General features: G+C 48.9%; 1 protein-coding gene across 1 annotated transcript in view; it reads right to left on the reverse strand.

The window, feature by feature from the left end:
- LOC144770896 (uncharacterized) overlaps positions 1 to 22,783 on the reverse strand; it is a 46,530-nt gene extending 23,747 nt beyond the window's left edge. Inside the window, exons 1-2 of the mRNA XM_078655688.1 lie at positions 22,525 to 22,783; positions 7,351 to 7,581 (exon numbers count right to left, since the gene is read on the reverse strand). Coding sequence (XP_078511814.1) covers positions 7,351 to 7,581; positions 22,525 to 22,609 — 316 coding nt within the window. The 5' untranslated portion in view covers positions 22,610 to 22,783. The remainder of the gene's footprint in view (positions 1 to 7,350; positions 7,582 to 22,524) is intronic.
- Between the last annotated feature and the right edge of the window lie 1,079 nt (positions 22,784 to 23,862).

A 23,862-nucleotide genomic window follows, 5' to 3' on the forward strand; every position in this document is an offset into this window, starting at 1 on the left:
AGCTCAAGACTAGGCATCCTTGGTATTCATGAGATAAAGAGACAGGAAGTGGAGGGTGATGGAAGAAAGAGCCATGAGGTGAACTCAAGACTATGCATCTTTCGTATTCATGAGATAAAGAGGCAAGAATGGGAAGTGGAAGAAAGAGGCATAAGGTGAACTCAAGACTAGGCATCCTTCGCATTCATGAGATAAAGAGGCAAGAATGGGAAGTGGAAGAAAGAGGTATGAGGTGAACTCAAGACTAGGCATCCTTCGTATTCATGAGATAAAGAGGCAAGAATGGGAAGTGGAAGAAAGTGGCATGAGGTGAACTCAAGACTAGGCATCCTTCGTATTCATGAGATAAAGAGGCAGGAAGTGGAGGGTGGTGGAAGAAAGAGGCATGAGGTGAGCTCAAGACTAGGCATCCTTCTTATTCATGAGATAAAGAGACAGGAAGTGTAGGGTGGTGGAAGAAAGAGGCATGAGGTGAGTTCAAGACCAGGTATCCTTCGTATTCATGAGATAAAGAGACTGGAAGTGGAAGGTGATGGAAGAAAGAGCCATGAGGTGAACTCAAGACTAGGCATCCTTCGTATTCATGCGATACAGAGACAGGAAGTGGAGGGTGGTGGAAGAAAGAGGCACGAGGTGAGCTCAAGACTAGGCATCCTTGGTATTCATGAGATAAAGAGACAGGAAGTGGAGGGTGATGGAAGAAAGAGCCATGAGGTGAACTCAAGACTATGCATCTTTCGTATTCATGAGATAAAGAGGCAAGAATGGGAAGTGGAAGAAAGAGGCATGAGGTGAACTCAAGACTAGGCATCCTTCGCTTTCTTGAGATAAAGAGGCAAGAATGGGAAGTGGAAGAAAGAGGCATTAGGTGAACTCAAGGCTAGGCATCCTTCGTATTCATGAGACAAAGAGGCAAGAATGGGAAGTGGAAGAAAGAGGCATGAGGTGAACTCAAGACTAGGCATCCTTCGTATTCATGAGATAAAGAGACAGGAAGTGTAGGGTGGTGAGAGAAAGAGGCAAGAGGTGAGCTCAAGACTAGGCATCCTTCATATTCATGAGATAAAGAGACAGGAAGTGGAGGGTGTTGGAAGAAAGAGCCATGAGGTGAACTCAAGACTAGGCATCTTTCGTATTCATGAGATAAAGAGGCAAGAATGGGAAGTGAAAGAAAGAGGCATGAGGTGAACTCAAGACTAGGCATCCTTCGCATTCATGAGATAAAGAGGCAAGAATGGGAAGTGGAAGAAAGAGGCATGAGGTGAACTCAAGACTAGGCATCCTTCGTATTCATGAGATAAAGAGGCAAGAATGGGAAGTGGAAGAAAGAGACATGAGGTGAACTCAAGACTAGGTATCCTTCGTATTCATGAGATAAAGAGACAGGAAGTGGAGGGTGATGGAAGAAAGAGCCATGAGGTGAACTCAAGACTAGGCATCCTTCGTATTCATGAGATAAAGAGGCAAGAATGGGAAGTGGAAGAAAGAGGCATGACGTGAACTCAAGACTAGGCATTCTTTGTATTCATGAGATAAAGAGGCAAGAATGGGAAGTGGAAGAAACAGGCATGAGGTGAACTCAAGACTAGGCATCCTTCGCATTCATGAGATAAAGAGGCAAGAATGGGAAGTGGAAGAAAGAGGCATGAGGTGAACTCAAGACGAGGCATCCTTCGTATTCATGAGATAAAGAGGCAAGAATGGGAAGTGGAATAAAGAGGCATGAGGTGAATTCAAGACCAGGCATCCTTCGTATTCATGAGATAAAGAGATAGGAAGTGGAGGGTGAAGGAAGAAAGAGCCATTAGATGAACTCAAGACTAGGCATCCTTCATATTCATGAGATAAAGAGACAGGAAGTGGAGGGTGGTGAGAGAAAGAGGCAAGAGGTGAGCTCAAGACTAGGCATCCTTTGTATTGATGAGATAAAGAGACAGGAAGTGGAGGGTGGTGAGAGAAAGAGGCAAGAGGTAAGCTCAAGACTAGGCATCCTTTGTATTCATGAGATAAAGAGGCAGGAAGTGGAGGGTGGTGGAAGAAAGAGGCATGAGGTGAGCTCAAGACTAGGCATCCTTCTTATTCATGAGATAAAGAGACAGGAAGTGTAGGGTGGTGGAAGAAAGAGGCATGAGGTGAGTTCAAGACCAGGTATCCTTCGTATTCATGAGATAAAGAGACTGGAAGTGGAAGGTGATGGAAGAAAGAGCCATGAGGTGAACTCAAGACTAGGCATCCTTCGTATTCATGCGATACAGAGACAGGAAGTGGAGGGTGGTGGAAGAAAGAGGCACGAGGTGAGCTCAAGACTAGGCATCCTTGGTATTCATGAGATAAAGAGACAGGAAGTGGAGGGTGATGGAAGAAAGAGCCATGAGGTGAACTCAAGACTATGCATCTTTCGTATTCATGAGATAAAGAGGCAAGAATGGGAAGTGGAAGAAAGAGGCATGAGGTGAACTCAAGACTAGGCATCCTTCGCTTTCTTGAGATAAAGAGGCAAGAATGGGAAGTGGAAGAAAGAGGCATTAGGTGAACTCAAGGCTAGGCATCCTTCGTATTCATGAGACAAAGAGGCAAGAATGGGAAGTGGAAGAAAGAGGCATGAGGTGAATTCAAGACCAGGCATCCTTCGTATTCATGAGATAAAGAGACAGGAAGTGGAGGGTGAAGGAAGAAAGAGCCATGAGGTGAACTCAAGACTAGGCATCCTTCATATTCATGAGATACAGAGACAGGAAGTGGAGGGTGGTGGAAGAAAGAGGGATGAGGTGAGCTCAAGACTAGGCATCCTTCGTATTCATGAGATAAAGAGACAGGAAGTGGAGGGTGGTGGAAGAAAGAGGCATGAGGTGAGCTCAAGACTAGGCATCCTTCGTATTCATGAGATAAAGTGGCAAGAATGGGAAATGGAAGAAAGAGGCATGAGGTGAACTCAAGACTAGGCATCCTTGGTATTCATGAGATAAAGAGACAGGAAGTGGAGGGTGATGGAAGAAAGAGCCATGAGGTGAACTCAAGACTAGGCATCCTTCGTATTCATGAGATAAAGAGGCAAGAATGGGAAGTGGAAGAAAGAGGCATGAGGTGAACTCAAGACTAGGCATCCTTTGTATTCATGAGATAAAGAGGCAAGAATGGGAAGTGGAAGAAAGAGGCATGAGGTGAACTCAAGACTAGGCATCCTTCGTATTCATGAGATAAAGAGACAGGAAGTGTAGGGTGGTGAGAGAAAGAGGCAAGAGGTGAGCTCAAGACTAGGCATCATTCGTATTCATGAGATAAAGAGACAGGAAGTGGAGGGTGATGGAAGAAAGAGCCATGAGGTGAACTCAAGACTAGGCATCCTTCGTATTCATGAGATAAAGAGGCAAGAATGGGAAGTGGAAGAAAGAGGCATGACGTGAACTCAAGACTAGGCATCCTTCGTATTCATGAGATAAAGAGGCAAGAATGGGAAGTGGAAGAAAGAGACATGAGGTGAACTCAAGACTACGCATCCTTCGTATTCATGAGATAAAGAGACAGGAAGTGGAGGGTGATGGAAGAAAGAGCCATGAGGTGAACTCAAGACTAGGCATCCTTCGTATTCATGAGATAAAGAGGCAAGAATGGGAAGTGGAAGAAAGAGGCATGACGTGAACTCAAGACTAGGCATTCTTTGTATTCATGAGATAAAGAGGCAAGAATGGGAAGTGGAAGAAAGAGGCATGAGGTGAATTCAAGACCAGGCATCCTTCGTATTCATGAGATAAAGAGACACGAAGTGGAGGGTGAATTAAGAAAGAGCCATGCGATGAACTCAAGACTAGGCATCCTTCATATTCATGAGATAAAGAGACAGGAAGTGGAGGGTGGTGAGAGAAAGAGGCAAGAGGTGAGCTCAAGACTAGGCATCCTTCGTATTGATGAGATAAAGAGACAGGAAGTGGAGGGTGGTGAGAGAAAGAGGCAAGATGTAAGCTCAAGACTAGGCATCCTTCGTATTCATGAGATAAAGAGGCAGGAAGTGGAGGGTGGTGGAAGAAAGAGGCATGAGGTGAGCTCAAGACTAGGCATCCTTCGTATTCATGAGATAAAGAGACAGGAAGTGTAGGGTATTAGAAGAAAGAGGCATGAGGTGAGCTCAAGACTAGGCATCCTTCGTATTCATGAGATAAAGAGGCAAGAATGGGAAATGGAAGAAAGAGGCATGAGGTGAACTCCAGACTAGGCATCCTTGGTATTCATGAGATAAAGAGACAGGAAGTGGAGGGTGATGGAAGAAAGAGCCATGAGGTGAACTCAAGACTAGGCATCCTTCGTATTCATGAGATAAAGAGGCAAGAATTGGAAGTGGAAGAAAGAGGCATGAGGTGAACTCAACACTAGGCATCCTTTGTATTCATGAGATAAAGAGGCAAGAATGGGAAGTGGAAGAAAGAGGCATGAGGTGAACTCAAGACTAGGCATCCTTCGTATTCATGAGATAAAGAGACAGGAAGTGTAGGGTGGTGAGAGAAAGAGGCAAGAGGTGAGCTCAAGACTAGGCATCCTTCGTATTCATGAGATAAAGAGACAGGAAGTGGAGGGTGTTGGAAGAAAGAGCCATGAGGTGAACTCAAGACTAGGCATCTTTCGTATTCATGAGATAAAGAGGCAAGAATGGGAAGTGAAAGAAAGAGGCATGAGGTGAACTCAAGACTAGGCATCCTTCGCATTCATGAGATAAAGAGGCAAGAATGGGAAGTGGAAGAAAGAGGCATGAGGTGAACTCAAGACTAGGCATCCTTCGTATTCATGAGATAAAGAGGCAAGAATGGGAAGTGGAAGAAAGAGACATGAGGTGAACTCAAGACTAGGTATCCTTCGTATTCATGAGATAAAGAGACAGGAAGTGGAGGGTGATGGAAGAAAGAGCCATGAGGTGAACTCAAGACTAGGCATCCTTCGTATTCATGAGATAAAGAGGCAAGAATGGGAAGTGGAAGAAAGAGGCATGACGTGAACTCAAGACTAGGCATTCTTTGTATTCATGAGATAAAGAGGCAAGAATGGGAAGTGGAAGAAACAGGCATGAGGTGAACTCAAGACTAGGCATCCTTCGCATTCATGAGATAAAGAGGCAAGAATGGGAAGTGGAAGAAAGAGGCATGAGGTGAACTCAAGACGAGGCATCCTTCGTATTCATGAGATATAGAGGCAAGAATGGGAAGTGGAATAAAGAGGCATGAGGTGAATTCAAGACCAGGCATCCTTCGTATTCATGAAATAAAGAGACAGGAAGTGGAGGGTGAAGGAAGAAAGAGCCATGAGATGAACTCAAGACTAGGCATCCTTCATATTCATGAGATAAAGAGACAGGAAGTGGAGGGTGGTGAGAGAAAGAGGCAAGAGGTGAGCTCAAGACTAGGCATCCTTTGTATTGATGAGATAAAGAGACAGGAAGTGGAAGGTGGTGAGAGAAAGAGGCAAGAGGTAAGCTCAAGACTAGGCATCCTTTGTATTCATGAGATAAAGAGGCAGGAAGTGGAGGGTGGTGGAAGAAAGAGGCATGAGGTGAGCTCAAGATTAGGCATCCTTCGTATTCATGAGATAAAGAGACAGGAAGTGTAGGGTGGTGGAAGAAAGAGGCATGAGGTGAGTTCAAGACCAGGTATCCTTCGTATTCATGAGATAAAGAGACTGGAAGTGGAAGGTGATGGAAGAAAGAGCCATGAGGTGAACTCAAGACTAGGCATCCTTCGTATTCATGCGATACAGAGACAGGAAGTGGAGGGTGGTGGAAGAAAGAGGCACGAGGTGAGCTCAAGACTAGGCATCCTTGGTATTCATGAGATAAAGAGACAGGAAGTGGAGGGTGATGGAAGAAAGAGCCATGAGGTGAACTCAAGACTATGCATCTTTCGTATTCATGAGATAAAGAGGCAAGAATGGGAAGTGGAAGAAAGAGGCATAAGGTGAACTCAAGACTAGGCATCCTTCGCATTCATGAGATAAAGAGGCAAGAATGGGAAGTGGAAGAAAGAGGTATGAGGTGAACTCAAGACTAGGCATCCTTCGTATTCATGAGATAAAGAGGCAAGAATGGGAAGTGGAAGAAAGTGGCATGAGGTGAACTCAAGACTAGGCATCCTTCGTATTCATGAGATAAAGAGACAGGAAGTGTAGGGTGATGAGAGAAAGAGGCAAGAGGTGAGCTCAAGACCAGGCATCCTTCGTATTCATGAGATAAAGAGACAGGAAGTGGAGGGTGATGGAAGAAAGAGCCATGAGGTGAACTCAAGACTATGCATCTTTCGTATTCATGAGATAAAGAGGCAAGAATGGGAAGTGGAAGAAAGAGGCATAAGGTGAACTCAAGACTAGGCATCCTTCGCATTCATGAGATAAAGAGGCAAGAATGGGAAGTGGAAGAAAGAGGCATGAGGTGAACTCAAGACTAGGCATCCTTCGTATTCATGAGATAAAGAGGCAAGAATGGGAAGTGGAAGAAACAGGCATGACGTGAACTCAAGACTAGGCATCCTTCGTATTCATGAGATAAAGAGGCAAGAATGGGAAGTGGAAGAAAGAATCATGAGGTGAACTCAACACTAGGCATCCTTCGCATTCATGAGATAAAGAGGCAAGAATGGGAATTGGAAGAAAGAGGCATTAGGTGAACTCAAGACTAGGCATACTTCGTATTCACGAGATAAAGAGGCAAGAATGGAAAGTGGAAGAAAGAGGCATGAGGTGAATTCAAGACTAGGCATCCTTCGTATTCATGAGATAAAGAGACAGGAAGTGGAGGGTGAAGGAAGAAAGAGCCATGAGGTGAACTCAAGACTAGGCATCCTTCATATTCATGAGATAAAGAGACAGGAAGTGGAGCGTGGTGAGAGAAAGAGGCAAGAGGTGAGCTCAAGACTAGGCATCCTTCGTATTCATGAGATAAAGAGACAGGAAGTGGAGGGTGGTGAGAGAAAGAGGCAAGAGGTGAGCTTAAGACTAGGCACCCTTCGGTTCAATGGATACAGAGACAGGAAGTGGAGCTTGGTGGAAGAAAGAGGCATGAGGTCAACTCAAGACTAGGCATCCTTCGTATTCATGAGATACAGAGACAGGAAGTGTAGCGTGGCGGAAGAAAGAGGCATGAAGTCAACTCAAGACTAGGCATCCTTCGTATTCATGAGATACAGAGACAGGAAGTGGAGGGTGGTGGAAGAAAGAGACATGAGGTGAACTCAAGACTAGGCATTCTTCATATTCATGAGATACGGAGGCAGGAAGTGGAGGGTGGTGGAAGAAAGAGGCACGAGATGTACTCAAGACTAGGCTTCCCTGGCGTTAAGCAGATCTTCTCACGAGGATGGGTGGAACATTACTCACAGGGGATGAGTTCCAGGCACCGCGTGCCGCAGCTGGTCTGGCAGCATTTCTGAGGGGTCGTACATTCTGAGTGGACGCTGCAGGTCTTGGCTGTGACATTGGTGCAGTCTGGGGTTGAGGTGGGCAGGGCCCCCGGGGCGGTGCAGTTCACAGCTGTTCCTTTCGTTCCATTCACACAATGATGAGTAATGACATCCGGGCAATACCCAGCGCTCTCTTCGATTGAGTTATCTGCACAAAACATACACAGCATGTAATACAGGCCACGCCCATCAAAGAAAGACACACGGGCACTACTTGGGTAATGGGCGGAGTCTGACATCAGATGATGTTGCAGGAAATGAGGCACAGAAAATGATGCAATTACCATATAAACGTTCCTTTAAGTCTATTTGCAGTTCATTATAAACATTAAAAGATTTTCACATTATGAAACAAGGAAAAAAATCTAAACATTTCTGTACAATCAAACACACATTTGGGAATGCATAGAATACTTTAACCCTTTGGGTTAAAGCCGCTACGGGTGGATTGTTCGTAATTTCACACGCGCCCAAAGGGTTAAGAAGTTAAGCTCTCTTAGTATGTGAGCATCAGGGTTTCATTAGCTTTGTTCTATGAATGGCGTGTGTAACAGCAGTGTAGCGTAGAGCTGCAGAGGATGAATGGCGTATTTAATAGTAGTGTAGCGTTGAGCTGCACTGGATGAATAGTGTATTTAATAGTAGTGTAGCGTTCAGCTGCACTGGATGAATGGCGTATTTAATAGTAGTGTAGCATAGAGCTGCCCTGGATTAATGGCATGTGTAACAGTAGTGTAGTGTAGAGATGCCACAGATGATGGCGTGTGTAACAGTAGTGTAGTGTAGAGCTGCCGCAGATGAATGGCGTGTGTAAAAGTAGTGTAGCATAGTGCCTGAACAACCCTTTTTAGACAGAAGTCTGTGTTACTCAATAGCACTCAATGATATGCATTTCATGGTCTTTAGAGGGATGAAGGTCTGAGTCAGTGTGCTAAGATTTGTGCACTTGGCCGTCTGATACAGATAGCACTCTACTGTAGTCCTGCAGTAGTGTGGGTAAGAAGCTGACAAGCAGACCCTGTGCCCATTGATGTGCCAGGCATAAGGTAACACGTGATGGCAACGTGCTGGGGTCAGAGTTAAAAGTCCTTTGCACAAACAGAATGTTCTCCCAGGAAAAGGTCTGGGTTTGTGTCAGGCCTCAGCACTGTGGCTATGTGCAGCACTAACCCTGGGATTGCACAGTGCCTGGTGTGTGAGCATTCACCGAGCCTAAGATTGCACAGTGCCTGGTGTGTGAGCATTCACCGAGCCTAAGATTGCACAGTGCCTGGTGTGTGTGCATTCACCGATCTTGGGATTGCACGGTGCCTGCTGTGTGTGAGCATTCACCGAGCCTGGGATTGCACGGTGCCTGGTGTGTGTGCATTCACCGATCTTGGGATTACACCGTGCCTGCTGTGTGTGAGCATTCACTGAGCCTAAGATTGCACAGTGCCTGGTGTGTGTGTGCATTCACCGATCTTGGGATTGCACGGTGCCTGCTGTGTGTGAGCATTCACCGAGCCTGGGATTGCACGGTGCCTGGTGTGTGAGCATTCACCGAGCCTAAGATTGCACAGTGCCTGGTGTGTGTGCATTCACCGATCTTGGGATTGCACGGTGCCTGCTGTGTGTGAGCATTCACCGAGCCTGGGATTGCACAGTGCCTGCTGTGTAATCACTCACCAAGCCTGGGATTGCACGATGCCTGGTGTGTGAGCATTCACCGAGCCTAGGATTGCACAGTGCCTGCTGTGTAATCACTCACCAAGCCTGGGATTGCACGGTGCCTGCTTCACCGAGCCTGGGATTGCATGGTGCCTGGTGTGTGAGCATTCACCGAGCCTGGAATTGCACAGTGCCTGGTGTATGTGCATTCACAGAGCCTGGGATTGCATGGTGCCTGGTGTGTGAGCCTTCACCGAGCCTGGGATTGCATGGTGCCTGGAGTGGGTGCATTCACCGAGTCTGGGATTGCACGGTGCCTGGTGTGTGAGCATTCACTGAGCCTGGGATTGCATGGTGCCTGGTGTGTGAGCATTCACCAAGCCTGGGATTGCACGGTGCCTGGTGTGTGAGCATTCACCGAGGCTGGGATTGCACAGTGGCTGGTGAGTGTGCATTCACCGAGCTGGGATTGCACAGTGCCTGGTGTGTGAGCATTCACCAAGCCTGGGATTGCACAGTGCCTGGTGTGTGTGCATTCACCGAGCTGGGATTGCACAGTGCCTGGTGTTTGAACATTCACCAAGCCTGGGATTGCACGGTGCCTGTTGTTTGAGCATTCACCAAGCCTGGGATTGCACGGTGCCTGGTGTGTGAGCATTCACCGAGCCTGGGATTGCACGGTACCTGCTGTGTGAGCATTCACCAAGCCTGGGATTGCACAGTGCCTGCTGTGTGAGCATTCACCAAGCCTGGGATTGCACGGTGCCTGTTGTTTGAGCATTCACCAAGCCTGGGGTTGCACGGTGCCTGGTGTGTGAGCATTCACCGACTGTGGGATTGAACCGTGCCTGGTGTGTGAACATTCACCAAGCCTGGGATTGCACAGTGCCTGCTGTGTAATCACTCACGAGCCTGGGATTGTACAGTGCCTGGTGTGTGAGCATTCACTGAGCCTGGGATTGCACACTGCCTGGTGTGTGTGCATTCAATGAGCCTGGGATTGCACAGTGCCTGGTGTGTGTGTATTCACCGAGCCTGGGATTGCACGGTGCCTGGTGTGTAAGCATTCACAGAGCCTGGGATTGCACAGTGCCTGGTGTGTGAGCATTCGCCGAGCCTGGGATTGCACGGTGCCTGGTGTGTGAGCATTCACCGAGCCTGGGATTGCACAGTGCCTGGTGTGTGTGCATTCACCGAGCCTGGGATTGCACGGTGCCTGGGCTTCATCCTTGACTCCTCCCTCTCCATGACCAGACAAGTCAACGCCGTCTCCGCATCCTGTTTCAACATCCTGCGCATGCTACGGAAGATCTTCCGGTGGATCCCCACCGAGACCAGGAAGACGGTCACCCAGGCCCTCGTCACCAGCCGACTAGACTACGGCAACGCCCTCTACGCCGGAACCACCGCCAAGCTCCAGAAGAGACTCCAACGGATCCAGAACGCCTCAGCCAGACTCATCCTCGACATCCCCCGACGCAGCCACATCTCCGGACATCTGAGAGACCTGCACTGGCTCCCCGTCAACAAGAGAATCACCTTCCGTCTCCTCACCCACGCACACAAAGCCCTACACGACCAAGGCCCGAGCTACCTCAACAACCGCCTCAACTTCTACGCTCCCAAACGCCACCTCCGATCGACCAACCACGCCATCGCCGCCGTCCCCCGCATCCGAAGAGCGACAACAGGAGGAAGGTCCTTCTCCTACCTGGCCGCCAAGACCTGGAACACCCTCCCTACCGACCTCCGCCTGACCCAAGACCACCTCTCCTTCAGGAAGAAGCTCAAGACTTGGCTGTTCGAGCAGTAGCGGCACCCCCTCCCCCCCCCCCAGCGCCTTGAGACCCTCTGGGTGAGTAGTGCGCTCTATAAATGCCTTGATTGATTGATTGATTCACCGAGCCTGGGATTGCACGGTGCCTGGTGTGTGTGCATTCACCGAGCTGGTATTGACAGTGCCTGGTGTGTTTGCATTCACCGAGCCTGGGATTGCACGGTGCCTGGTGTGTGAGAATTCACCAAGCCTGGGATTGCACGGTGCCTGGTGTGTGTGCATTCACCGAGCCTGGGATTGCACAGTGCCTGGTGTGTGTGCATTCACCGAGCCTGGGATTGCACGGTGCCTGGTGTGTGTGCATTCACCAAGCCTGGGATTGCACAGTGCCTGATATGTGCGCGTTCAAACCCTTTTCTAAGTGATTGGCACCTGTGTGCCTGCCTAGAGCAGAGTTACCTGAGCTGCGGCTGGGCTGCTTCACATCACAACGGCCTGCCAGGTTACGTCTACTCCTCAGTATGCAAGAAGCCAGAGAGTCAACACAAACCACAGGTCTGAGAGTGGCAGCAGCAGGACTTTCAGGAGGCTGACGTGAAATATCTCCTGCCTACGAATGAAGTCAGGGCTTGAATATCATCCACTTGTACATTCCACTCAGTGACTCAGGCAACCGCACCAGAGATCTGTCTGTAACCTACATGTCACTTATGCCTTAACTGTGCATATTCAATGAGTGATGGAAGCTTGGACTCGTCTGCCCTGTGCATCTGTTGTGCAGTGAATGGAAGACTGCCCTTCCTGCCTTCTATAAGAGAGGGAAGCTTGGACTCGTCTGCCCTGTGCATCTGTTGTGCAGTGAATGGAAGACTGCCCTTACTGCCTCTATAAGAGAGGGAAGCTTGGACTCGTCTGCCCTGTGCATCTGTTGTGCAGTGAATGGAAGACTGCCCTTCCACCCTGTTCTAAGAAGAAGGGGCCTTTCCAATGCTGCTGTCCCATCACAAAACAAATGATATATTGACTTTACTTAATAACATGGCCAGTGAACAAGGGGCTGTTTCACAATATTTGATGTGAGACACTGTCACCAATAATCCTGAAGAAGGCGCCTGACCCCAAAGAAGCAAAATTATAGGGCCAAAACACGTTTGTTTTCTTATGGCAGGGAAACACCAGCAAGAAACGTGTTTAGCTCCTACGCACACAATTGTAATATAGGTGTGACAATTTAACAAAGGGAGAACATAGATAGAGGCATAAGGGGCATAACCAGACCCTAAACAGGGAAACCCATAAACGGGGAACGTATACCCAATGAACAATATCCTCTCGGATGCTTCCCAGCGGTAGGTGTGAAACGCACTATTGTAGCTTGCAGCACTAACACAGTGAGAGTTCATCAACTCATATGAGTCCATCAGTATGTATTAATACCATTAGAGTTTTGGATGTTTCTTCTAGGAAATGTGTAGTTATTGTTTGTTTATTCCTTTTAAGAGAGTGTAGAATAGCCCTTTCCCTTGTCACTCCTTTACTGTGTTAGTTACGTGTGTTGTACCGGTTCTGTATGTATGAGAGGACCCTGTAATGTCTCTCCAGCTTCTGGGACCTATTTGTGCTTATTCTTTGTGTTAGGAAGGTTGTGCTGTCGCGACCCATGTTGTACCTTCGTTGAGATCTGAAGCTCATTATCGAAATTTCTACTACACAAAGGACAAAATAATTCCCACTAGCAATGCTTGTTTTAATTCAAGATTAGAATGAAAGAGTGAAACCTCACAAAATATTTGAGCAGAGTTTAGTTTTGGTTTTACTTGTGAAAAATGCAACTTTTTGAAAAGACTAGGGGCCACATGTACAACACTTTTTTGCATCTGCAAACGGGTTTGCGACGCGTTTGCGCATGCAAAAAACAAATGGGCCATGTGCTAACCTTATTTAGCGAGTCGCAAATGTCTTGCGACTCGCTAAATAGGATTAGCGACTCGCTATTAGGATGGGGCGTTACAAGGGCGTTCTTTCCTAATAGCGAGTCTGACCACTATGTAAGACTTTTTTGCAACCGCAATAGCGGTCGCAAACCAGTCACTCTTTACCACCCACTTCAAGAGGGTGGTAAGGCACTCGCCAACAGACCCCTTCTCCTTTGGGAATGCATTCAAAATCATTTTTTGTGGGCAGGCAGTGGTCCCGATGGACCACTGCCTGCCCTTAAAAAATTGAAACTTCAAAGTTCCATGGTTTTATTAAATGCATCCCGTTTTCCGTTAAGAAAAACAGGCTGAATTTTTTAAAAAACTGCTTTATTTAAAAGCAGTCCAAGATATGGTGGTCTGTTGAGCCCAGCAGGCCACCATCCCTAGGAGGGGCAGCCATTCCCAATGGGTTTGCAAATTGCGACGGCCTCATTAATATTCATCAGGCATGCAAGTTGCGACCCCATTGGGAATCGCAAACAGTGTCTGAGACACTGTTGTACATTATGATTTGCGACTCGCAAGTTGCGACCCACAATTTGTCGCAATTTGCGACTCGCAAATCACAATGGTCGTACATCTGGCCCTAGATGAATTTAAAAAATGTAAAACATAGCTGACAAATCACTCCTTATCACGTATAACACATTCAGCTAATGTGTGTGTTTTAGCCAATAGCGCTTTACATGCTGGGGGTTTTATCCCATAATGACCGGGCAAAAACAAAAAAGCGCTAAAAGCCCCGCAATGAACATGCCTTATGCGAGAAGAGGTAGAGAAGAAGGAAGAAGATGGTGCTTGCTCCCTCGCTACGAGCACACACTTAGCCTGGAGCAGGGGTCCTAAAACTGGGGGGCGGACCCTCCTAGGGGGGTCTCTAGTGATCCATGGGGGCACCAGGCTCTGGCCAAAAAAACCATTATGCTTTTAGCAGTGCTTTGCTTTCAGCAGAAAAGAGTGTCAGTAAGCCACTCTGTAATGGCCATCACTTACATCTTTTGTCAATTATACCATGGCTGGTAAAATGTGTCTAAAGAGGAGGGATTCCAAATACCCTTCAAAACCCCAACCCCCCCTTTCTAATAATAACACTGTGGATACATTTACACAGTAGTAAGGTCTGCCAGAACAGAATAGTATGTTTGGCAATCAAATATTTGATTGCAATTGTAAAACAATGTCAATTTAATAGAATAATTGTGAGAAATTTTGAGGGGGGCCTCAGCGATTTTTCTTTTTCACTGCGGGGGTGTGCGGCATTAAAAAGTTTAAAGATCATTGGCCCAGAGGAGGGTGTGGTTAAGGCGAGCGCCTGCATCACTCACCTCCTTGATTCGCCTGCATTTCACTGCTGCAAAACGTTCTACGAGGGCGCCAAAATTATTGCAATCCTCAATTTCACAGGAATATTGATATTGTTATTGCCCGCTAAGAATCAAAATAGTCTTTAACATCTGTGACGGCCCGTGGCACTGCCCCCTTAAACACTGTAAGCTGGCACGGTTCGACCTCAGGGCTTGGTGAGGGACAGTCACCCCTGTCTTATGCCAGAGAGGGATAGTCACCTCTATCTCATGGCAGAGAAGGATAGTCACCTCTATCTCATGCCAGAGAGGGAGAGTCACCTCTATCTCATGCCAGAGAGAGATAGTCACCTCTGTCTCATGCCAGAGAGAGATAGTCACCTCTGTCTCATGCCAGAGAGGGAGAGTCACCTCTATCTCATGCCAGAGAGGGATAGTCACCTCTATCTCATGCCAGAGAGAGATAGTCACCTCTATCTCATGCCAGAGAGGGAGAGTCACCTCTATCTCATGCCAGAGAGGGATAGTCACCTCTATCTCATGCCAGAGAGAGATAGTCACCTCTGTCTCATGCCAGAGAGGGAGAGTCACCTCTATCTCATGCCAGAGAGGGATAGTCACCTCTATCTCATGCCAGAGAGAGATAGTCACCTCTGTCTCATGCCAGAGAGGGAGAGTCACCTCTATCTCATGCCAGAGAGGGAGAGTCACCTCTATCTCATGCCAGAGAGGGATAGTCACCTCTATCTCATGCCAGAGAGAGATAGTCACCTCTGTCTCATGCCAGAGAGGGAGAGTCACCTCTATCTCATGCCAGAGAGGGATAGTCACCACTATCTCATGCCAGAGAGAGATAGTCACCTCTATCTCATGCCAGAGAGGGAGAGTCACCTCTATCTCATGCCAGAGAGGGATAGTCACCTCTATCTCATGCCAGAGAGAGATAGTCACCTCTGTCTCATGCCAGAGAGGGAGAGTCACCTCTATCTCATGCCAGAGAGGGAGAGTCACCTCTATCTCATGCCAGAGAGGGATAGTCACCTCTATCTCATGCCAGAGAGAGATAGTCACCTCTGTCCCATGCCAGAGACGGATAGTCACCTCTGTCTCATGCCAGAGAGGGATAGTCACCACTATCTCATGCCAGAGAGGGATAGTCACCTCTGTCTCATGCCAGAGAGAGATAGTCACCTCTGTCTCATGCCAGAGAGGGAGAGTCACCTCTATCTCATGCCAGAGAGGGATAGTCACCTCTATCTCATGCCAGAGAGAGATAGTCACCTCTATCTCATGCCAGAGAGGGAGAGTCACCTCTATCTCATGCCAGAGAGGGATAGTCACCTCTATCTCATGCCAGAGAGAGATAGTCACCTCTGTCTCATGCCAGAGAGGGAGAGTCACCTCTATCTCATGCCAGAGAGGGATAGTCACCTCTATCTCATGCCAGAGAGAGATAGTCACCTCTGTCTCATGCCAGAGAGGGAGAGTCACCTCTATCTCATGCCAGAGAGGGAGAGTCACCTCTATCTCATGCCAGAGAGGGATAGTCACCTCTATCTCATGCCAGAGAGAGATAGTCACCTCTGTCTCATGCCAGAGAGGGAGAGTCACCTCTATCTCATGCCAGAGAGGGATAGTCACCTCTATCTCATGCCAGAGAGGGATAGTCACCTCTGTCTCATGCCAGAGAGGGATAGTCGCCTCTGTCTCATGCCAGAGAGGGATAGTCACCTCTATCTCATGCCAGAGAGGGATAGTCACCTCTGTCTCATGCCAGAGAGGGATAGTCGCCTCTGTCTCATGCCAGAGAGGGAGAGTCACCTCTATCTCATGCAAGAGAGGGATAGTCACCTCTAACTCATGCCAGAGAGGGATAGTCACCTATGTCTCATGCCAGAGAGGGATAGTCACCTCTATCTCATGCCAGAGAGTGACAGTCACCTCTATCTCATGCCAGAGAGGGATAGTCACCTCTATCTCATGCCAGAGAGGGAGAGTCACCTCTATCTCATGCCAGAGAGAGATAGTCACCTCTGTCTCATGCCAGAGAGAGATAGTCACCTCTGTCTCATGCCAGAGAGGGAGAGTCACCTCTATCTCATGCCAGAGAGGGATAGTCACCTCTATCTCATGCCAGAGAGAGATAGTCACATCTGTCTCATGCCAGAGAGGGAGAGTCACCTCTATCTCATGCCAGAGAGGGATAGTCACCTCTATCTCATGCCAGAGAGAGATAGTCACCTCTGTCTCATGCCAGAGAGGGAGAGTCACCTCTATCTCATGCCAGAGAGGGAGAGTCACCTCTATCTCATGCCAGAGAGGGATAGTCACCTCTATCTCATGCCAGAGAGAGATAGTCACCTCTGTCTCATGCCAGAGAGGGAGAGTCACCTCTATCTCATGCCAGAGAGGGATAGTCACCTCTATCTCATGCCAGAGAGGGATAGTCACCTCTGTCTCATGCCAGAGAGGGATAGTCGCCTCTGTCTCATGCCAGAGAGGGATAGTCACCTCTATCTCATGCCAGAGAGGGATAGTCACCTCTGTCTCATGCCAGAGAGGGATAGTCGCCTCTGTCTCATGCCAGAGAGGGAGAGTCACCTCTATCTCATGCAAGAGAGGGATAGTCACCTCTAACTCATGCTAGAGAGGGATAGTCACCTATGTCTCATGCCAGAGAGGGATAGTCACCTCTATCTCATGCCAGAGAGTGACAGTCACCTCTATCGCATGACAGAGAGGGATAGTCACCTCTATCTCATGCCAGAGAGGGATAGTCACCTCTATCTCATGCTAGAGAGGGATAGTCACCTCTATCTCATGCCAGAGAGGGATAGTCACCTCTGTCTCATGCCAGAGAGGGATAGTCGCCTCTATCTCATGCCAGAGAGGGAGAGTCACCTCTATCTCATGCCAGAGAGGGATAGTCACCTCTATCTCATGCCAGAGAGGGATAGTCACCTCTATCTCATGCTAGAGAGGGATAGTCACCTCTAACTCATGCCAGAGAGGGATAGTCACCTCTGTCTCATGCCAGAGAGGGATAGTCACCTCTATCTCATGCCAGAGAGGGAGAGTCACCTCTATCTCATGCCAGAGAGGGATAGTCACCTCTATCTCATGCCAGAGAGGGATAGTCACCTCTGTCTCATGCCAGAGAGGGACAGTCGCCTCTGTCTCATGCCAGAGAGGGATAGTCACCTCTATCTCATGCCAGTGAGGGATAGTCACCTCTGTCTCATGCCAGAGAGGGATAGTCGCCTCTGTCTCATGCCAGAGAGGGAGAGTCACCTCTATCTCATGCAAGAGAGGGATAGTCACCTCTAACTCATGCTAGAGAGGGATAGTCACCTATGTCTCATGCCAGAGAGGGATAGTCACCTCTATCTCATGCCAGAGAGTGACAGTCACCTCTATCGCATGACAGAGAGGGATAGTCACCTCTATCTCATGCCAGAGAGGGATAGTCACCTCTATCTCATGCTAGAGAGGGATAGTCACCTCTATCTCATGCCAGAGAGGGATAGTCACCTCTGTCTCATGCCAGAGAGGGATAGTCACCTCTGTCTCATGCCAGAGAGGGATAGTCACCTCTATCTCATACCAGAGAGGGATAGTCACCTCTATCTCATGCCAGAGAGGGATAGTCACCTATGCCTCATGCCAGAGAGGGATAGTCACCTCTGTCTCATGCCAGAGAGGGATAGTCACCTCTATCTCATGCCAGAGAGGGATAGTCACCTCTATCTCATGCCAGAGAGGGATAGTCACCTCTATCTCATGCCAGAGAGGGATAGTCACCTCTATCTCATGCTAGAGAGGGAGAGTCACCTCTATCTCATGCCAGAGAGGGATAGTCACCTCTGTCTCATGCCAGAGAGGGATAGTCACCTCTATCTCATACCAGAGAGGGATAGTCACCTCTATCTCATGCCAGAGAGGGATAGTCACCTCTATCTGATGCCAGAGAGGGATAGTCACCTCTATCTCATGCTAGAGAGGGAGAGTCACCTCTATCTCATGCCATAGAGGGATAGTCACCTCTATCTCATGCCAGAGAGGGATAGTCGCATCTGTCTCATGCCAAAGAGGGATAGTCACCTCTATCTGATGCCAGAGAGGGATAGTCACCTCTATCTCATGCCAGAGAGGGATAGTCACCTCTATCTCATGCCAGAGAGGGATAGTCACCTCTATCTCATGCCAGAGAGGGATAGTCACCTCTATCTCATACCAGAGAGGTATAGTCACCTCTGTCGCATGCCAGAGAGGGATAGTCACCTCGGTCTCATGCCAGAGAGGGATAGTCACCTCTGTCCCATGCCAGAGAGGGATAGTCACCTCTATCTCATGCCAGAGAGGGATAGTCACCTCTATCTCATGCCAGAGAAGGATAGTCACCTCTATCTCATGCCAGAGAGGGATAGTCACCTCTATCTCATGCCAGAGAGGGATAGTCACCTCTATCTCATTCCAGAGAGGGATAGTCACCTCTATCTCATGCCAGAGAGGGATAGTCACCTCTATCTCATGCCAGAGAGGGATAGTCACCTCTATCTCATGCCAGAGAGGGATAGTCACCTCTATTTCATGCCAGAGAGGGATAGTCACCTCTATCTCATGCCAGAGAGGGATAGTCACCTCTATCTCATTCCAGAGAGGGATAGTCACCTCTATCTCATGCCAGAGAGGGATAATCACCTCTATCTAATGCCAGAGAGGGATGGGCACCTCTATCTCATGCCAGAGATGGATAGTCACCTCTGTCTCACGCCAGAGAGGGATAGTCACCTCTATCTCATGCCAGAGAGGGATAGTCACCTCTATCTCATGCCGGGGAGGGATAGTCACCTCTGTCTCATGCCAGAGAGGGATAGTCACCTCTGTCTCATGCCAGAGAGGGATAGTCACCTCTATCTCATGCCAGAGACGGATAGTCACCTCTGTCTCATGCCAGAGAGGGAGAGTCACCTCTATCTCATGCCTGAGAGGGATAGTCACCTCTATCTCATGCCAGAGAGGGATAGTCACCTCTGTCTCATGCCAGAGAGGGATAGTCACCTCTATCTCATGCCAGAGAGGGATAGTCACCTCTATCTAATGCTAGAGAGGGATAGTCATATCTATCTCATGCCAGAGAGGGAGAGTCACCGCTGTCTCATGCCAGAGAGGGATAGTCACCTCTATCTCATGCCAGAGAGGGAGAGTCACCTCTATCTCATGCCGGGGAGGGATAGTCACCTCTGTCTCATGCCAGAGAGGGATAGTCACCCCTGTCCCATGCCAGAGAGGGATAGTCACCTCTATCTCATGCCAGAGAGGGATAGTCGCATCTGTCTCATGCCAAAGAGGGATAGTCACCTCTGTCTCATGCCAGAGAGGGATAGTCACCTCTGTCTCATGCTAGAGAGGGATAGTCACCTCTATCTCATGTCACAGAGGGATAGTCGCCTCTGTCTCACGCCAAAGAGGGATAGTCAACTCTGTCTCATGCTAGAGAGGGATAGTCACCTCTATCTCATGCCAGAGAGGGATAGTCACCTCTGTCTCATGCCAGAGAGGGATAGTCACCTCTGTCTCATGCCAGAGAGGGATAGTCACCCCTGTCCCATGCCAGAGAGGGATAGTCACCTCTATCTCATGCCAGAGAGGGATAGTCGCATCTGTCTCATGCCAAAGAGGGATAGTCACCTCTGTCTCATGCCAGAGAGGGACAGTCACCTCTGTCTCATGCTAGAGAGGGATAGTCACCTCTATCTCATGTCACAGAGGGATAGTCGCCTCTGTCTCACGCCAAAGAGGGATAGTCACCTCTGTCTCATGCTAGAGAGGGATAGTCACCTCTATCTCATGCCAGAGAGGGATAGTCACCTCTGTCTCATGCCAGAGAGGGAGAGTCACCTCTGTCTCATGCCAGAGAGGGATAGTCACCCCTGTCTCATGCCAGAGAGGGATAGTCACCTCTGTCTCATGCCAGAGAGGGATAGTCGCATCTGTCTCATGCCAAAGAGGGATAGTCACCTCTGTCACATGCCAGAGAGGGATAGTCACCTCTGTCTCATGCTAGAGAGGGATAGTCACCTCTATCTCATGCCAGAGAGGGATAGTCACCTCTATCTCATGCCAGAGAGGGATAGTCGCCTCTGTCTCATGCCAAAGAGGGATAGTCACCTCTGTCTCATGCCAGAGAGGAGAGTCACCTCTGTCTCATGCCAGAGAGGGATAGTCACCCCTGTCTCATGCCAGAGAGGGATAGTCACCTCTATCTCATGTCACAGAGGGATAGTCGCCTCTGTCTCACGCCAAAGAGGGATAGTCACCTCTGTCTCATGCTAGAGAGGGATAGTCACCTCTATCTCATGCCAGAGAGGGATAGTCACCTCAGTCTCATGCCAGAGAGGGACAGTCACCTCAGTCTCATGCCAGAGAGGGATAGTCACCTCTATCTCATGCCAGAGAGGGGTAGTCACCTCTATCTCATGCCAGAGAGGGATAGTCGCCTCTGTCTCATGCCAAAGAGGGATAGTCACCTCTGTCTCATGCCAGAGAGGGATAGTCACCTCTATCTCATGCCAGAGAGGGATAGTCGCCTCTGTCTCATGCCAAAGAGGGATAGTCACCTCTGTTTCATGCCAGAGAGGGATAGTCGCCTCTGTCTCATGCCACAGAGGGATAGTCACCTCTATCTCATGCCAGAGAGGGACAGTCACCTCTATCTCATGCCAGAGAGGGACAGTCCCCTCTGTCTCATGCCAGAGAGGGATAGCCACCTCTGTCTTATGCCAGAGAGGGATAGTCACCTCTATCTCATGCTAGAGAGGGATTGTCACCTCTGCCTCATGCCAGAGAGGGATAGTCACCTCTATCTCATGCTAGAGAGGGAGAGTCACCTCTATCTCATGGCAGAGAGGGATAGTCACCTCTGTCTCATGCCAGAGAGGGATAGTCCCCTTTGTCTCATGCCAGAGAGGGATAGTCACCTCTATCTCATGCCAGAGAGGGTTAGTCACCTCTGTCTCATGTCAGAGAGGGATAGTCACCTCTGTCTCATGCCAGAGAGGGATAGTCACCTCTATCTCATGCCAGAGAGGGATAGTCGCCTCTGTCTCATGCCAAAGAGGGATAGTCACCTCTGTCTCATGCCAGAGAGGAGAGTCACCTCTGTCTCATGCCAGAGAGGGATAGTCACCCCTGTCTCATGCCAGAGAGGGATAGTCACCTCTATCTCATGTCACAGAGGGATAGTCGCCTCTGTCTCACGCCAAAGAGGGATAGTCACCTCTGTCTCATGCTAGAGAGGGATAGTCACCTCTATCTCATGCCAGAGAGGGATAGTCACCTCAGTCTCATGCCAGAGAGGGACAGTCACCTCAGTCTCATGCCAGAGAGGGATAGTCACCTCTATCTCATGCCAGAGAGGGGTAGTCACCTCTATCTCATGCCAGAGAGGGATAGTCGCCTCTGTCTCATGCCAAAGAGGGATAGTCACCTCTGTCTCATGCCAGAGAGGGATAGTCACCTCTATCTCATGCCAGAGAGGGATAGTCGCCTCTGTCTCATGCCAAAGAGGGATAGTCACCTCTGTTTCATGCCAGAGAGGGATAGTCGCCTCTGTCTCATGCCACAGAGGGATAGTCACCTCTATCTCATGCCAGAGAGGGACAGTCACCTCTATCTCATGCCAGAGAGGGACAGTCCCCTCTGTCTCATGCCAGAGAGGGATAGCCACCTCTGTCTTATGCCAGAGAGGGATAGTCACCTCTATCTCATGCTAGAGAGGGATTGTCACCTCTGCCTCATGCCAGAGAGGGATAGTCACCTCTATCTCATGCTAGAGAGGGAGAGTCACCTCTATCTCATGGCAGAGAGGGATAGTCACCTCTGTCTCATGCCAGAGAGGGATAGTCCCCTTTGTCTCATGCCAGAGAGGGATAGTCACCTCTATCTCATGCCAGAGAGGGTTAGTCACCTCTGTCTCATGTCAGAGAGGGATAGTCACCTCTGTCTCATGCTAGAGAGGGAGAGTCACCTCTGTCTTATGCGAGAGAGGGATAGTCAACTCTGTCTCATGCTAGAGTGAACCATCAGCACATCTGCCATGTTCCTGGTGAAATCCATTGACCCCTCTGTGATTGAAGGAAGGCGGGCACTGGTGTGGGTGAGGCGTGCATTGTCATGACCTAGTCTAGTGGAATCACTCAGTAGCCACACCCCTCATCTTGTCCACTGGCGTGTGCTATTGCATGTTCACCACGGGTCCCTCAAAAGCAAGCAGTTCAAGGACCCCATAAGGGCCTTTGTCATGCCGTGCACCACAAGCTCACCGTTGGCATGTCTAGAAAACTGAATTGTCCAACTCATTCAGTCACTCAATGACTCACCTTCACTGGATCCATGGTTGGGAGCCTTCGCTGGGCCACCAAGAGCCAGGACAACCAACATTGAGAAAATCAGAGCCTTCAGCATGGCGGCGTTGTCTCAGCTCTTCAGATCCAAGGCGGGAGAGAGGAAAGATGCACTGCTTGTCCACAGAGAAGGAACACACCCCCTTTTATAGCCCAGAGCCCTTGTCACCCCCCACCACCTGACAGGTTTATCACGTCATGAATTCCCATGAAAGGGATGGTCGGGTTACGCATCTTGTCCTCTCAACGCCAGGGCCACCAGCGGGCGGCTCCTTCATTTCAAGGCCACGGTCTCCAGGCCATTGATGACGTGCCTTTGAGACCAGAGTCCCACAGTAACAAAGGCCTTCTGGGGAGTGAATGTAAAGGACTCGCCCAAGGGGACGAATGTGACACCCATAGTGCGTATCACTCTAACGCACAACAGCGCGTGACAGATTCCAGGAAGTGGGCCTAGCCAATGCCATCAGGCGCTGACCGAAACTTCACTATCTCACCACACTTACGAGTCAGCACAGAAACTCAAACTCACAAGGGACACAAAGGCTTCCTGTCCCATTGTGGGGTTTTTCCTTTCAGTCTCAGAAACAATATGGCATTGAATGTCTAAAAATATCTTTGGGGCGGGGCTTGTTTTGTTGACGGTGAATGGAGTTCAGCATTGATGCTAAATTTAGAACAGAGTCGGCAAGCCTGGGGCAGATGGGAAACTTTCCTCCACCCCCTGATGTAGCAGCTGCTACTGCGATGTAAAGGAAGGGGTGGGACATGGGATATTACACCTGGATATGACGTCCTTCAGTCCAGTGGCTTGAATGTACCTTTAGTGAATCGGCTAACAGTAACTGAAACATAAGCCTGGGACACAGGGTGGGAGCAGGAGGACACAGTTTGTCTGAACTTAGAGTTTGCTGGGATTTTAAAACATACCCTGGACTTGTTGTATTTTTAACTAATGATATTATTGAACTGCAAAGAAATTGTGGAAATTAGTAGCAAGTGGAGCATTTCAAAGCACAGTGGGCAGATACATTGATTCATTTATTTGTGTGTTGATCAATATATTGGCTCAATCTACAAAGCACATGGACACAGTGAGAGGTCCTGGCCCTGAGAGCAGAGGGGCAGAGGGTGAAGTGGTCAGAGAGTGAAGAGCAGGTTTTAGGGCCTTTCATAAATGAAGATGGGAACTCATTCTGTGAATATGAACAGAAAGAAAGCTCCAGGTCTTACACGGTTGGTGGGCGAGGACCCGTCAACCATGAGGACCTTTTCTAATCTTTGGAGATGAACAGGTACAAGTAGCAGCAGATC

The sequence above is a fragment of the Lissotriton helveticus genome, chromosome 7 (genome assembly GCF_964261635.1).
Source record: "Lissotriton helveticus chromosome 7, aLisHel1.1, whole genome shotgun sequence".
Classification (NCBI taxonomy): Eukaryota; Metazoa; Chordata; class Amphibia; order Caudata; family Salamandridae; genus Lissotriton; species Lissotriton helveticus.